General features: G+C 40.0%; 2 protein-coding genes across 3 annotated transcripts in view; one reads left to right on the top strand and one right to left on the bottom strand.

Moving 5' to 3' along the window:
• LOC130565168 (voltage-dependent calcium channel subunit alpha-2/delta-3-like) overlaps window positions 1-16,864 on the top strand; it is a 49,121-nt gene that overhangs the window by 21,116 nt on the left and 11,141 nt on the right. The window contains exons 8-17 of the mRNA XM_057351751.1: window positions 526-606; window positions 1,182-1,253; window positions 1,341-1,402; window positions 1,723-1,790; window positions 2,185-2,230; window positions 2,325-2,419; window positions 2,501-2,594; window positions 2,705-2,800; window positions 5,427-5,548; window positions 5,814-5,891. Coding sequence (XP_057207734.1) covers window positions 526-606; window positions 1,182-1,253; window positions 1,341-1,402; window positions 1,723-1,790; window positions 2,185-2,230; window positions 2,325-2,419; window positions 2,501-2,594; window positions 2,705-2,800; window positions 5,427-5,548; window positions 5,814-5,891 — 814 coding nt within the window. The remainder of the gene's footprint in view (window positions 1-525; window positions 607-1,181; window positions 1,254-1,340; window positions 1,403-1,722; window positions 1,791-2,184; window positions 2,231-2,324; window positions 2,420-2,500; window positions 2,595-2,704; window positions 2,801-5,426; window positions 5,549-5,813; window positions 5,892-16,864) is intronic.
• LOC130564948 (leucine-rich repeat and transmembrane domain-containing protein 1) lies at window positions 5,905-14,346 on the bottom strand. Of its 2 annotated transcripts, none has more exons than XM_057351422.1 (3): window positions 14,126-14,346; window positions 11,257-11,853; window positions 5,905-10,275 (listed from the first exon to the last, which is right to left on the bottom strand). In XM_057351422.1, the coding sequence occupies exons 1-3, from the start codon at window positions 14,157-14,159 to the stop codon at window positions 9,800-9,802; spliced, it is 1,107 nt and encodes a 368-aa protein (XP_057207405.1). In that variant the 5' UTR covers window positions 14,160-14,346; the 3' UTR covers window positions 5,905-9,799. The 2 variants fall into 2 exon arrangements, with proteins under 2 accessions (XP_057207405.1, XP_057207406.1); XM_057351423.1 differs by having other exon boundaries at window positions 11,257-11,850.

Genomic DNA, 16,864 nt, shown 5'->3' with positions numbered 1-16,864 from the left:
CGTCTGGAGACTCTCACGTGTTGTTCATTTGAACTCCACATTTAGTCTGAAGTGGCACACTTCCACATTAAATCAGTATGTGCTATAAGAGTATTTAAAAAAAACAGTACAAGAAAACATTGGTGGTCTTCTGCTTCTGTAGAGAATTCTCAGTATGCATTGGATGGACACTATAATCCAAACTGCACTTTTGATGAGGTGCACAGATAAAGTTCTGGTTACGGATCATCTGTTCTTTTCTGTAAGGACTAGACACAGAAATGATCCTCTTGAGTCAGATTCATTTTTTGACTGTTAAGTTTACTTACTAACACACACGAGTCACATTTTTCTGTCAAGAAGCAAGGATTTCATTTTTGTGGATAGGCCAACCTCAGAAATCTAAATAGAAAATGTAACGCATTCAACGCATTCTGCACACCCATTAATGTGTGTAACTGTTTAAAGATTGTTTCTGAAATGATTTGTATTCAGACCACATGCTCATGTGTTTATCCTGCTGTGTGTGTGCGTGCATGTTTTCAGTATGAAGACGGGAAGAAAAAGAAGTCCAGCTACAGCAGTGTGGATCTATCAGAGGTGGAGTGGGAAGATAAAGAAGACGTGGTACAGTTTTCTCATTATTCGTACTGTACAAGAGTAATTGTTTAAGAATGTTATCCCATGTTTTTACTCTAGATGTTAACGGTGAATCATTTATTTTTAGGTTCTGTGTTGTGAAGTATGTCATAAACTGTCCCGCTTAAAACTCTACACACACTTTTTTGGACGATTTATAGCGTGTTTTCGTGTGGGCGCGGGGTTTTTTTAAACGAAGAAGGTACGCGTGGACTAGGCCTAAAAATAGAGTTTTGTCACCACGATGGTTTTCTTTTTATTTCTGTCACAGATTAAAACTGAGCTGAGCGTCTCTTAGTGATGATGTTTGTGAGGCCATATAACATTTTATTTTCTTTATTATAAGTGTGATTTCATGTTTGTCTCTATGGGCAGCATTCAGGCTTGAAAAGCTGCCCGTATCGGTTGAATGTGCCGATTTTCATCTTAGCTGAATCACATTTACTCTTCCGACTTTCGGATGGGGTTTGAATCAAAACATATCAGCTGCTCCCGTGACCGCTGCTGTAATTTGTGTGAATGTCTTTAGTGTTTGTCATCCCTGATCGCTTTGGTTTGTTTAGTTGCGTAATGCCATGGTGAACAGGCAGACTGGAAGCTTCTCTATGGACGTGAAGAAGACTGTGGAAAAAGGGGCAAGAAACTCCATCACACACGCATGAATAACACACCTCCGTGCACGATTGTCTTCTTTTCTTATAGTGTGTTTGTGTGTGTCTCAGAAACGTGTGCTTGTTTTACACAATGATTACTACTACACAGACATTAAAGGAACTCCTTTCAGGTGAGATTTCTAAAGCTGTCATTCATAAAACCTGCACCACCACAAACACGTGTGTCATACCCAGACAGAAACCAGATTGCACACATGTGTCACAGCTCTGAACCCAACACTAATGAGAGTTTAGTTTGTCATAAATGTCATGATTCACATCAGTCATCGTGAGACTCATCAGCCAATTAAACGAACTGCTCTTGTCATCTGGAACCAACAAGACTGCATGATTTGATCCCTGGCTAATAAAAAACTCCAAGATCGACATGACACGATTGTTTTCTTCGTGTGTATGAGGTCGCTCTGTGATTTCTTTCTCTTCTGTCCAGCTTAGGGGTGGCTCTGTCCAGAGGTCACGGCAAATATTCCTTCAGTGGAAACATCTCTGTTGAAGAAGGTAACTGTGGATGACCTTCACTCTTTATTTCCCATAATTCCCCATGAATGGCACTGATTGCATAGGTAAAGAAAAGAAGGTATCATGTACGACATGAGCTGTTTTTTGTTTAGATTCTTGTTGACTATGAAATGTTGTAGCCAGTGTATTGACTATTGATTGTGACACATGTTTACCAGCATAAGGCAAACAATCCTCATCCTCAATGACTTTCTTCTGCAGAACACAAAATTACACATAACGTTGATAACCAAACATTGCCTTTCATTGTATGAACACAAAACCACTGAGACATTTCACAAAATACCTTCTTTTGGTTTACAATCGCATGAGGGGAATACATGATGAACCGTCCCTTTAATCACATCAGGGTGGTTTTCATCTTCTGTTGTAGGACTACATGATTTGGAGCATCCAGATGTTGTATTAGCAGATGAATGGTGAAGTATCATCTCAAGACATCACACTGAGTGGGTTTATAAACACCGCACTGTGTAACACCTGTGTGTGTGTGTGTGTGTGTGTGACTTTCAGGACGTACTGTAACACGGCTGAACATCCAGACCATGATTTTCTGTCTCAGATCGACGCCATAAAGCTGTATTTTAGTGGAGAAGCGAATATCAAGTGTGAGTTGTGCTCAGGCGCGCGCCGATGCTTCAGCGTGCGATGTGTATGATGTCACGCGTGTCTTCTGACTGTTGTCGCAGGTGATATGGATCTGGTTCAGGAGGTTCTGTTTGACGCTGTGGTCACCGCTCCGCTGGAGGCGTACTGGACCAGCCTTGCTCTCAATAAATCAGAGTAAGACAAGCACTTCAAGCAAACAGACGTTTGTGGAAGTCAACGTGAAATCGGTTTTTACATCTTTACACCGGCATTCCTTCACCACGTGTCTTCTCTGGTTCTTCTAGAAACTCTGATAAAGGGGTGGAGATAGCTTTCCTTGGCACTCGAACCGGCCTATCACGCGTCAACCTTTTTGTGATGCCAGACCAGCTGTTCAATCAGTAAGCATGTCAGAATCACATGTTACAGCGTCTTATTACACGGCTCATCTGAATGCTTGATTCTGATTGGCCAGTCGCGACATTCCAAGGGTTGTTATTTTCAAATAACAAGCGCTCAAAACTAATAACACCCTGTAACCCGGATGCTGCAAATCATTTTGAGAGGGGCAGTTTAATGTTACACAAAATTAATTATAAATATGTCTTTTAATAACATATATGACATTATATTTAGGAATGATTAAAACAAATTGCCTGTTCGTGACGTTTGAACGTCGTCTCTTACTTTAAAACCGAAACTAAAAGGCTTTTCCTCGCGGAAGGTCTGCATTCAGTAAAAATGAGCTAATAAAACATTTCAGATTCACATTTTATGTCCTGTTTTTTCTCAAGTAGGCGTGTGATAAGCGGGATAATGTACAAGCAGCCGGTTGTTATCACAGAAATAAGCCCCTTCAGTGTGACACAAGACCCTCCGCTTCACGTCCTGATCACACTGACGGGGATTATCTCTGGCATAACAACCGGCTGCCTGGACATTATCCCTCACATAACACAGTACTGAATGTTGTGATATACACTAGTGTAATCACTAGGTCATTCTACGAACCCACTGAAACATGGTGGCAGTACAGATTTCAATTATAAAACATAAAATTCAGTAACACAAAAATTGATCATAATAAAGATAATTGTGTTCTTTACCTTGAACGAAACATAGAAATTCATTATTTATGTATTTTATTGCTGACATTCTCTTTACCATTACGTTATCTGAGTGCATAATATGTTGTCATTTAAACAAGTTAAATTGAAACATTCTGAAAAAAAACAATTGGATGTTCTACTAGACGTTCTCAAATGACAAAAAAAAGGTTAAAAGAATATTCATTTATAATAAAAATGAAGAAATAGTGGAGATGAGAAGTGTCCATAACTGATATTCTCATCCTCCGTAACATTTTCAAAAGACCGTTTAAACACACAAAGATATTTACATTAAAGTTTGATTTTATGTGAAGAAACACATCTACCAAAATGACTACCAGGTTAACAGACTTGTTCAGGCGATATAGCTTCGCTTTTTTAACAAAACATGCTACGTAATTGACCTTTTCTGAATGATAACATTGAGATATTTTTTTTGTAAAATTTTGAAATTAAAGGTACAGTTTTGTAACTTTTTTGCAGTAGGCCTACAATATCCAAAAACCACTAGGCCAGTGTTATATATTTTGTTCCGTTGAGTACTTACAATACCTCAAATGTTTCCAACTATTTGTAAATCGTGAGAAAATGCCATTTTAACCAGTGACACAGACCGTGTCTGATAGTCACCTGTCAATAGCGTCATATCCGCGTTACCAAAGACACTAGATGGAAAGCCTGCAACCTTCAGCAGAATGCAGGAAAGAGGCTGTTATATGATTGGCTGAGGTGCCTCGCGTGATCATGTAAGCCGTTACGCTTTCTCCAGTTGTAAGTATTACAGACCCTGTAAGTCTCTGGCGTCCACTTTTACTGCCGTAGAAACCATGACAACACAGTCTCGTGGACAAATGTGAAAGTATTAGTTTGTAGCGTCTATCAAGCAACTATCTTGTTTTGCGCAGTCGTTATGGAGCACAATTATTCTTTACCGTTTGCAGCTGGTTCTGTCAACAGAGACATACGGGTTATGCAAATGCCCCAAGAAGGGTTTGGGACAAGAAGATATAATCGAGAGAGATCAAACTAGGATCAATATCAATGTGGCATTTCCTAAATGGAGAGAGCTGGGCGTCAAATTTTAACTAGACCGAGATACCGAGCTTGAATGTATTTTACTATACAGGTGAGCAACTGTTTAAGATTCCTTTACTGACAGAAAACTTATGGTTATTATATCGATCAACAAGGTTAGTCTTATTGTTTGAATGTCTTGTTCTTAATTTAGTAATCGTTCTTAGATCATCTGACTAAATAGTAATAAATACATTTTATGAATTGTGTCTAATTCATTATAATGTAATAAAACCATGTCATCAGTCGCAACATTTATAAAACTTTATTACTTTACATCATCCATAAACGTGATTTCTCATTCACCTGTGATTGATTATTAGCGGAGTTGAAGACGACAGTTCCCATCATTCAATGCTCCTTCTCAGCGTCATCAAGCTACGTTGTTTTGAAATGATCTGTGCGCCCTCTAGCGGCGGAGTTTACAAACTGCACCTTTAATGCCTTTAAACATGTCATACCTTGCTTTTAATAGATATAAAGGAAATTTGTTGACAACCGAGGTTTGGTGAGAATCACCTAGTAGTGTAGTGTGTGTGTGTGTGTGTGTGTGTGTGTGTGTGTGTGTGTGTTCATGTTTGTATATCCCGGTGGGGACCTAAACCTGAATGCACACCAGCACATGGGGACTCGTGTCACTGTGGGGACCAAAATTGAGGTCATCATGGGCAAAAAAGCTTATAAATTGTACAGAACAATATAAAATATATATATTTTTTTCTATGATCTTTAGGGGTAGGGGATAAAATAGACATTTGGTACAGTATAAAAAACATTGCGCCCATGGACTGTCCCCACGGATGTATTAAACCAGACGTGTATGTGTGTGTGTGCGTGTGGTAAGAGATTTGCTGACAGCAGAGGATAAGGAGCTGGTGTTCAGCGCTGATCATTTTCCATTGTGGTACAAGCGAGCCGCTGAACAGGTGCCCGGGACCTTCATCTACTCCCTTCCCTTTAACACAGGTGAATACACTCACTCACACGCAACAAACACAGACCTAAAGCCACTGTTACACACAATGCCTAGAAGAACACACTGTGACTACAGTAAAACACTACTGTAATAGTTCTATGTTGTTATTATACTCTAAGTGTGTGTGTGTGTGTGTGTGCGTGTGTGTGTGTGTGTGTGTGTGCGTGCGTGCGTGCGTGCGTGCGTGCGTGCGTGCGTGCGTGTGTGCGTGTGTGTGTGTGTGTGTGCGTGTGTGTGTGTGTGTGTGTGTTTCAGGTTCTGAGAATGAGAGTGTGTTATTGGCCAGCAGTGCCATTCATCTGTTTGATGAGAGAGAGTCACCCATCTCTGCAGGTATCTACACCACACACACAATAATCACACAGGCTATGTGGAGTCTCTGTAAAGAAGCTTGATGTGAAGAGAGCATGAAGCACATCCCAACACAACTCACAGCAGTTACCACAGGCTTTCACACACTTCTGAAGTAGCACACGGGATATTTTCATGTCTTCTGAGATCCCGTACTTTGACTTAACATCTCATCCATAGAACGGCACGTTTATTTCTGTATAGTTTCCTCGTCACTTTACCGGGCATCTGGATTCAAACAAGACCGCAGGTTTGTCGCCCCCTGCTGGTTTTCTCAGAAGTTCTCAACCTCAAACCTGCTTCTCTTCAGTGAGAAACCAGTCAAATACTATCGGGTGACACGCTGAAGACCAAATGAATCTACTCATTTGCTTCTCAAAATCTTTTATTGTCCCACACAGTGCTGGTTGATGGCTTTTCAGTCTTACACATCAAATAATATTCACAACAATAATACAAAAAGAGTATGAATAATGAAATGCATAGTTATTTAAACAGATTCTTCAATCATGTAAATGAATCTTAAATATAATAGAGTACTAACTATTACAAGGTCCTTAAAATGACATTTCACGCAGTGTGTAATGTTGCCGCGTGTGCATGTGAGCAGTCTGCCAAGTTGAGCCGAAAGTGAATGAATAACAAAGTTTTTGGCTGCATCCGAAATCGAGTATGAGTCATGAGTAGTATGTCCGAAACCTCAGTATGCAAAAAACAGTAGGCGAGAAATACCCGGATGGTCTACTACTTCTGCAGAGATTGGTGAGTGTGGATCGGATGGACACTTCTCTATCCCGTGATGCCACAGGAGCTGAGCAACGGTCAAGTTTCAAAAGTAAATCAAATAAATATGCGGAAAACTTTAAGGCGGACGTCCGATTTTAATGTAAGTGCCAATGAATGAATTTCTCGTAACTAAATTATGTTTTCTATCAACGCTCGCTCACGTATAGGTTGTTGTTAAAACATCATAGGTCAAAGAGCATAAGGGTCACATGACCCTAAAACATAGCGGACGCAGTATGTCTGAAATGTATTCATACTACTGCCACTCATACTATATAGAACGTAATGTTTTAACGGCCGATAGGTAGGTACTTATTCAAATTCAGTACATACTGTCACAGTATGCCATTTCGGACGCAGCCATTGGCTTAGGAAAAAAGGAGTCGACTCACAAATCATGCGAACGAGTCGTCTGCCGTTCTAATTTCAGTTCTGGGTCAGATTTGCGTCACTCGGTGTAATGTTCGCCTACGTTCCATTTGCAACACTAGACGTTCCACAGCAGACTAGACCATCTGACCAATCAGATCAGAGTGGGCTGACAGAAAGGAGGAGATTAGACAAATGAATCGCCGAACGAAACATTTGAGAGTCACTCAAGAAGTAAGGTAACAATAACGGCCTATTATTAGAAAATGAAAGGGTTTTTACACCATGTATGTATGTAAACTTGTTGTTGGACACTCCATAAACCAAAGTAGGACCTTAAAAATCACAAAATATTGACTCTTTAAAAAGGTGAAGTATGTAAACCAGTACTGAACCAATGTTACCGTACAATGAGATATATTTTAATAATGTTTAATAATATCAACAGGCTGCACGATAAATCGTTCATAAACTGCATGCGATTAGGCCATTTACTACGATTTTTTGCGCTGTTCTTCAGTGAAGTTCGATTTCGCGCAGAAACTCCAAATAAGCGCCGCAGGCCCGCAGAAGAAGTACAACACCACACGTAGTTCCAGAAAATGCCTATGGGGATCTTTCGATCACTGTTTTTCAAGCCTTCTCGGGTATTTTCATGATAATAAAGTATATATGTGACCCTGGATCACAAAACTTAAGTAGCACAGGAACATTTTTAGTAAAAGACAAAAATACATTGTGTGGGTCAAAATTATCGATTTTTCTTTTATGCCAAAAATCATTAGGATATTAAGTAAAGATCATGTTCCATGAAGATATTTTGTAAATTTCCTACCTTAAATATATAAAAACTTTATTTTTGTGAGTGGATGGTCTGCCACAGTGCCCCTGATTAACAACTTCAAAGGCAATTTTCTCAATATTTTGATTTTTTTGCGCTCTCAGATTCCTGAGTTTTAAATGGTTGTATCTCAGCCAGATATTGTCCTATTTTAACAACTCATATATCTATAGAAAGTTTATTTATTCAGCTTTCAGATTATGTAAAATCTCAATTTCAAAAAATTACCCATAAAACTGGTTTTGTTGTCCAGGGTCACATATTTATAATGATGATGTTTGATGGGTGTTGCTTTTTTAAGTGCACGTTATAAACGACTCAAACTTGTAGTGATTTCAGAAGGAACAGCACTTCCTAATGAGCAAAAAGCCGTGCTTAACAAACAAGCTGCGCATAAACACATATTCCAAACCGTTGTGATATCATAATCACACTAGACGGGTCGATATGCGCGATATTTCGTGAAAATCGCGATTGATCGTGCAGCCCTTAAGTGTTTTATCATCCAAACAATTACACACACTAATACTAAACAAACCAAAACAGGAGAAAATGATGGAGCATATGAGAAGAGTTTGCATGAACAGAGGACACGCGCGCGCACACCCACACATAGAAATAATGTTATTTTACCATACAAACAGTATATTGTCTTCTGTAACTCTCACTGTACCCCTAAAATCCATCACACAAACCTTTCTATATTTTTACATTTTCAAACAAACATTATTTAGTTTGTTTTATAAGTCTTTGTGCATACATTTGCTCCACACACTGCAGGGTTTACCAGGACGCGTGCGCGCACACACACACACACACACACACACACACACACACGCGTGTTGACTCATGCACAAATGATTCATGCTGTAACTGACAGAGGAATGAAGCAGAACAGGCAGATTTTCATCCTCGACTGCACATAATTCCCTGTCACACATACACAACCATACCTACTCAAATTCTCGATATTTTACCAAATATACAGTAATCAACATATTTTGAATTCTGTATTTTATATATTCTATGAATTAAAACGTGTCTATATCTGTGATACGGGACAGTAATAAACACGGTTATATATCAATATGAACACACACATACTGAAAATAATTCTACTCATACAGTGACCTGAATGTGCTGTGCTGGTTTTGTGTAAATTCACTAAAGACTCTCTTGTGGAAGTCTTTTGTTCAGCACAGCACATGTGAGTCTTCACGTGCATGTGTGTGTGAGATGTAATGCAGGCTGACGAGCCGATGACAACACACTCTTGTGTAACAGGACCGTGTGTGTGTTTGAAAGGTCAGCTTAATCCTCGATTCTCAAGATATGCGTTTGACAATATAATCTCACATGAACACAAATTCATAGAAGTGAACGATAGAAGTGTTTTGGCTGTATGATGTGAGATCATCTGTTTAAACACAGCTCAGGCGAGGTCTGTAAATCACAGTGTAAACGGCCTCCATTACCAGTACAACAGTATTCATAACACACATGGACACAAACACACATTTATAAATGAGTCTATCAGTGTGTGATTATCTTTCTTTTAAAAATAAATGAAGCATTTGATACCTGAATAGATCACAGATTTTTTTTGTTCCTTAAAATAGAACTCAAAGCTTGACCACCAACACACACATGACGCTTTGTGTCTTTGGTCTAACTAGAGCTCTGCAGAAACAACACTAGATATCAGTGTTGTGAACAGCAGATATCGCTTTTTGTTTCGAGAGTTTACATCACAGCAGACGGTGGAGAAGATGGATCTCATGAGTTGATTTATTTTTCGGTTACGAAACGTCATGGGTCAGTGGCTCCAGATGTGTTTTCAGGTAGATGCAGTTAGAATAGCTGCCCGGCTGCGGTGAACAGACCTGCCCGCTTGTCACTCCGGCGGCGTTTTCTCCTGATCTCTCTCAGAGCTCTTCCTCTCCTCTCTGTCGGCCTCCGTCGCTTTCCTCTTCAGCTCTCTCTGATACCTCGCGTTAATAGCTGCATATGCGCATCCGTAGATGGCGGCCGCCAGCATCATCAGGAACACGATTCCACAAACCACTCCCGTGATGACCACCGTGGCTATGGCGTGTCTGTAGTTGACTGGTCGGGGTCTCTGCTTGGCCTCGCAGTCGGGAAGCGCGTACTCTCCCGGCGGGCTGAAATCCCCACCGGCCGGCGCTCTGGAGCTGGGGTGAAGATGTCCGTCGAGTGTGCGGTGTTTGCTGTCCAGATAGTGGATGTTGGCGAACAGATAGCTGTAGCTGGTTATCATGCAGGAGTGGAAGAGCTCGTAGGGAATGTGACGGAGGTCTCGCTCCTGCATGAGGTGAGGCTGGATGCACGTGATGCCGTCAACCACTCCATCTGAGAGAGAAACATTTGAAATTATAAAGAAATGTGCGACGTAAAGAATGTGACATAGAAATCACATGGAAGGAACTGTGGTCACACAAATGATAATCAATCGGTTATGACACTTTTATACACGGATAAAACCATGTTTGATTTTTCTTCAGCAAGGTTTTATTGCACGTTCTGTTTTCATGAAATTCTGTATTTGACTGGTTAATAAATACAAGCAGCTTCCTGTTATTCACTGAGTAACTATTACTCAAATGTCACTGAGTGCAGCTGTAATGTGTCAGAGGAGAACTGGCCCTCCCGGCTGAGGCTGGTTTCTCCCAAGTTTTTTCAACGTTTATTCATCATCGGTTTTGGTTCCTTTCCACTGTTGATAACGTATCTTTTTCAATAATGCCATGTACTGTACTGTATTCTACTTAACTACTTAATAAATGTCTCTTTGTTGCACATGTCGTTTGGAGCCCAATATAGTTTTTGGCATATGGGATCAGGGCTGACTGACAGCACAATTTAGACCCACACATTAAAATGTTGATTTCCCTTCTGAAAAGTCAACTAAAGCCCTAGCACGGAAGCACAAGCAAACTTGCTGAAGGAGAACTTAATGTAAAAAAACAACTGGGCATCATCTGGCCTCATTTAGTGCATTTGAATCCTCACCTCCAGATGAAATAAGGACTAAAGAATTGAATCAAATGTGTAACCACGAGGCTTACCTCACTAAGATTAATGAGGTGAAAAGACTAAGGATTCTACAAAGTAATTCATATTCACATGAGCGAAGCCACTTTATTTTGACTCATGTGCTGTAATTCAGTGTGGAGTCTCTAGGTTGGAATTGCGACCAAGTGAGACCAAAACACATATTTGTGTTGAAACATATACACATATTTTTCATGAAACTTGTGTGATATCATCAGCACCCTGTTTGTGGTCACAGTTCTTTAGCAGTGTCTTTTGTGAATTGGGCAGTTTTGTTACCTTTGAAGGCAAATGTTTCCAGCCACAGCTTGAGTCCTATCAGATGGCAGTCACACCTCCAGGGATTGCCCTTCAGACGAAGAACTTTCAGATTTCCAAGAGGCTCCAGGTGAACGCGGTCCAGCTTGGTCAGCCGGTTGTGATGGAGCGACAGGTGTGTGAGATGATGAAAACTGTCAGCGAGAGCTGCGGGTAAACCTCCTATGCTGTTATAGGACAAGTCCAAGAGAGTTAGATTTCGAATGGAAACCAAAAGACGTCGGTCCACCTCCCGGATGGAGTTATTGGCCAAGCTGAGGATCTTTAGACCTCTGAGTCCCAACAGGGCACTGGGGGAAAGCGTTGAGATGGAATTGTTCGCCAGGTCCAGAATCTGGAGTTGCGGCGTCTCTCGGAAGAACATGGAGCCCAGGCCTCGGATGCGGTTGTTTTGGAGGTACAGCTCCAGTGTGTCTTCGTGGAGTTTGCGAGGAACATCGTACAAACTTTTTCCCCGGCAGTCCGCCACTTTGGAGTGAGCGTCACATGAGCACTCTTTGGGACAAGAGGAGACTGCTTGGAGTAAAACCATGCAGGATAATGCGAAGACCACGCCTGCTGAAGAAATGTAAGAGACGTATGTGTTAACCACCGCCCCATGTCTTCCATGTTTGGACAAACAGATCGCCCTGCTTCATACTCATGCCAGTGGTGTCTACACAGCTACTTGTTGTTTTCCCTTAGAGGAGTACAAAAGGTTTCTGGAAGCAGTGTTTGGTTGCAGCTTCATAACCGTCTGTGTAATATCAGACGCGTATAGAAGGATTTTAATATTTCATGGGCTGGATAAGCTCAGACTGGTCAGTGCAGAGCTGCTAAACACATTATGATGTTGACTGTTATCTGGACACTGCCGTACATATCAGATTACGTGCATGTACTATATTTATTAGGGTAAAATAAAGACACTGGAAGGATTCAGGGGTAATTTGATGAGATGTGTAAAACTAAAGTTTGTGCTGGTTGAGTTATTGGTTATGACACAATTCCAGATGTCTGTTGAGTCAAAGCATCGACAGTCTACATGTGTGCGCCTTTAGAGTTGGACCTGTGACCTGTGCGGTATCTTGGAATCATTCACTACCGGTTAAACCACAGGAAACACATTCAGTTTGGGAATCATGATGTTGACTGACTTTTATTATTGTTTAGACTTGATTATAAAAGACAGATCAGATTGTGATGTTCTTATCACCGAGGAGACACCACAGCCATATGTATGAGCCAGACAGTTTAGGGTGAGTGTTTAGAGACATATAGGGGCAGTTTCCCATACAAGGTTTAAGACTAGTCCTATAGACTAAAGTAAATGTTAGAGCTGTCAAAACTGAATATATCTTGCAGTGACATATTTTAAAAATAATAATTGCCCTTGTCTTGTCTCAAAATGCACACCAGTAAAGCTTTTTTGTAAGGCATGATTGTAAAAACTGCTTAAATGTCCTAATTTAACTATGGCCTATAGTCCTGGCTTAAGCTAATTCCTGTCCGCGAAACTGACCCATAGAATGAATTATCAAATCCTGCAAGGAATTTAATTTAAGTTTTTGTTTATGTTGTTTACTATTTTTGGCACAAAATAAAGTAACAGTCTTAAGAACATTTTTATAAAGATCATTACATGACATTAATAATGCCTTATTTGTACATTTTGCCATTTCGTTCCCACAATTTATTAATACGTATGCATGTGTTACTAATTGGTTTTCCTGTTGTTTTGTGCTCACGATTCTGAAGATTAAAATAACATGTCTTAACTTTCTGAATGTTATTAATTCATATAATGACTATTAAAATTAAACATCAAACTGGCGATTATCTATATACAGAGAACAAATTCATTGCATTTTCCTGTCCTCTTTTGATTCACAGGACATATAAATTGCTTTTATTGCCTGATACCGATCATTGGTCGATATATCGGTGCATCTCTACCTAAAACTAGAGAAGGAGTTAATGAAACAAATTGTGGAAACGACACAGTTAAGAAAAACCGCATGTCATCTGCAGAGCCCCGTAGATCACAAATAACTATGACAATTGATGTTTCTACCCAATTGTACACATTTGTGATGCGCCGGACATTAAATCAGCTACGAAAATAAAATATTTCTCGTTCAGATGAAGCATCACAGGTGACTTGGAGTGCTTTTCTACCATCGCGCCGAATCATTCTCGTTGCTCAATCGGTCCACGCCATACCCACAATTCCCATCACAGGGCTGATAACAGAAATGATGCCAGACATTTCTGTCTTTTTCTCGATATCATCACAGCGAGAGAAGAGGTTTGCACATGGCACTTGAATATTATGGTATTTGTCTTCTCTTTATATACCGATGTGATGTTTGTGCGGGCGACACCTAAAGGGTTGCTAAATAAAGGACATAAATGTCAGGCTGAGGAGAACTGCGCTCTGAATGTCTTTTCTATTATATTTAGCCATTCTGGACCCATGCGACTGCCGTAAAGCACACGGATCAGAAGCACATGTCATTCTGAGCATCAAACGTGTGCTATTCTGGATATGAACACAAGCGTGTGGAAAAAACATGTCATGTAGTGTCACACATCGCACAGACATATGGATATAATTCTGGCATGTGATGAATCCGCTTGAACTTTGTCGCAGTTGTTTATCAACATCAAAACACTTTTTAATAATTGCTGTTGTCATGTCGTCACATAGAAAACAACATCACTTTCCTGACTGCATGGTTTGCATGACTATTGACTATTGCATAAACTATTGTTGTTGTTGCTTACGATGTAAATTCCAGCAGTAACACAAATGGATGTCACAGTATTGTTTGGTTGGTTATAAACTCACCTGTCATGATTGTGTCAGCGTGTGCAGACTGCATCCAGCATTACTGATCTGATAGTCCAGCGCTACTGGTGCACATCCACTTTCTTCTCCTGTGTCTCTTTCGCTCGTGTTTTCCTTCTCAACTCGTGTGCACGTATGCAAATATCTTCATCATCTTCACACTCACACATACCCGCATACAGACACGCTCTCATTGTCAAGGGCCTCTCTCACACACACGCACACGGGCAGCGTTGTGTTGCTGACATCACAGAGCGACCGCAGGCAGAAAACTGGCAGAGCATGTCCTATCATTTCCACACGCATGCACAGGCCTTAAGCCCCTTCAGCAGCTCACGCTGTGCTGCTCACATCTATCGTGTCTTCTGAAAGGCCCTCTTACATTTCCAAATGTTATGCTGTGTACAGTGCACAAGCTCATGTGTTTGACGTGTCACAGAACGTTGATGTCATATCAATCCTCAGATTTACACTGGGCTTAAAGTCACCCTGAAGTGTTGTGGTGATTATTATAAATGATTTATCCGTGCACACCAGGGTTCGAATTGAGGGTGGGGCTGGGGCGGTCCCGGACCCCTCATAAGCCTTAAGGGACCTCTCATAAGGTCTAAAATAGTGAACTTGGGGGGTCCCCTGGTTTTTCATTAAAACTAGACAACTAACTTTTTTGTCAAATTATCATGCTAAAACAAAACACATTTGTCCATTATTTGTACAAGTTTCATAAAACTAAAATGTAATTTTTATCTGAAAATTCATGCATGCTCAAGCGTGCCACACAGTGTTCAATGAAGACATGCTGTCACGCCCTGTTGCTGGCGCCTCATTTCGCCACCTGAGTGCGCTATGCTACTCTGTGTACTGCCTGTGTTTTTGTAAGGACTCCAGTTTCCATCATGCTTTGTCTCATTATCGTGTATTGGTCTCACCTGTGTCTCATTACCTGTTTGTCCCTTCATCTGTGCATATACAGTATAGCCCTGATGTTCAGTTGTCTGTTGTGAATCATTGTATGTGCTCCCTCGTGGTTCTCGGACCATTGAGCTACCACTATGTGTCTTTTTGATTCAATATTTTACTGCACGTGGATCCTCTCCTTGGTTTCCTTGCTGAACTGTGACACATGTACAGAGATGTCGCAGCAAAACACTGGCTGCGTGCGGATCCTCTCATATTGTACGCGTTTATCTTAAAACTTTACAGTTAGCCTAGTATAATTTTGATGTGCAAGTCTTTCTTCGTGTACGATGTTATCTCACATTGTCAAAACAGATGTGACACTGAGCCATACAGGGACATACAGGTGGTGGAAAATAGGAAAGGGAGTGAAAATATTTTAAATATTTTGCTCTCCCCAACATTGCATTCCTTTGCAAAACTTTTGCATTTCCCCAAGAATATTTTTCTTTCCCTCAGAAAACTTTTGCATTCCCCAGAGATTATTTTGAGCTCTCTTCTGCAAACATGAGCTCTGACTTTGACCAGAAGGCTCTGTTTTTGCCCAAAGGAATGACATTCGTTTTTCTTATCCTGCATTGTTTCATATGGATTATTTTCATATACTTTGATCTACATTATCAGGAGATGAATCACGTTTAAAACGCTCATATGTTTCTGCATGAGGTGACGTGTACTCCCTCACTGGCTCTAATTATTTTTATTAATATTCCAAAAAAAGGTAACCGCACCGCAGTACAATAATATAAAGAACAAGAATCAAAGGCCAAGAGAAAAATAAGGAAAATAAGAAGACAGGAAAATCTCAATTAGTAATAAAAAATGTTAGCATACATTTTGAAAAATTTGTTATTCTTATTGCTATAAGTTTAAGAAATTTTACAATCAGTGAAATCTCAGCAAAAAAGACATCAAACCTAGGCAAAATCTTATTAAAAAAATCTAGGCTACAATGCAAAATAAAAAATTAACAGCAAGATCGATAGCATGGTCACTGCAAAAAAACAAATAAATATGTATTTTAATCTCTCCCTCATGTGGATCTCTTTTATTGGATTATCAACATGTTAAGGACATTTACGCGTGTAATGTGGTCAAATTACTAAAATGATCCAAACTGTCATGTGATTGATGCTTGTATGCACATGGCAGCTCCGTCTGTTTTTTTTTTTTGAAGACTAGTTAGGGGACCCCCCAAGAGCCTTGACACAATTCGAACACTGGTGTACACCATTATTTTTTATTCATCTGCACTTGTAATCTTTAATCAAAAACATTTAGCTCCCTTTCCCCGTCAACAACAACTCTTCACCACATGACATCAGCAACAAAAAAGGGGTAGAACTATACTGTTAGATTTAATTTCCGCATAAATGAATACAAGCCCGCAAAATAAAGACCTGTGAAGTTGTTAAACTCACTGAATACACTGCTGGCTCATCAAAAAGTTGATTTATTTCACTAATTCCATTCAAAAAGTGAAACTTGTATATTATATTCATTCATTACACACAGACTGATATATTTCAAATGTTTATTTCTTTTAATTTGATGATTATAACTGACAACTAATGAAAATCCCAAATTCAGTATCTCAGAAAATTAGAATATTACTTAAGACCAATACAAAGAAAGGATTTTTAGAAATCTTGGCCAACTGAAAAGTATGAACATGAAAAGTATGAGCATGTACAGCACTCAATACTTAGTTGGGGCTCCTTTTGCCTGAATTACTGCAGCAATGCGGCGTGGCATGGAGTCGATCAGTCTGTGGCACTGCTC

This window comes from Triplophysa rosa, linkage group LG14 (assembly GCF_024868665.1).
Source record: "Triplophysa rosa linkage group LG14, Trosa_1v2, whole genome shotgun sequence".
NCBI lineage: Eukaryota > Metazoa > Chordata > Actinopteri > Cypriniformes > Nemacheilidae > Triplophysa > Triplophysa rosa.
The sequence above is the reverse complement of the archived record's forward strand: the minus strand, read 5'-3'. Positions and strand labels throughout refer to the sequence as shown.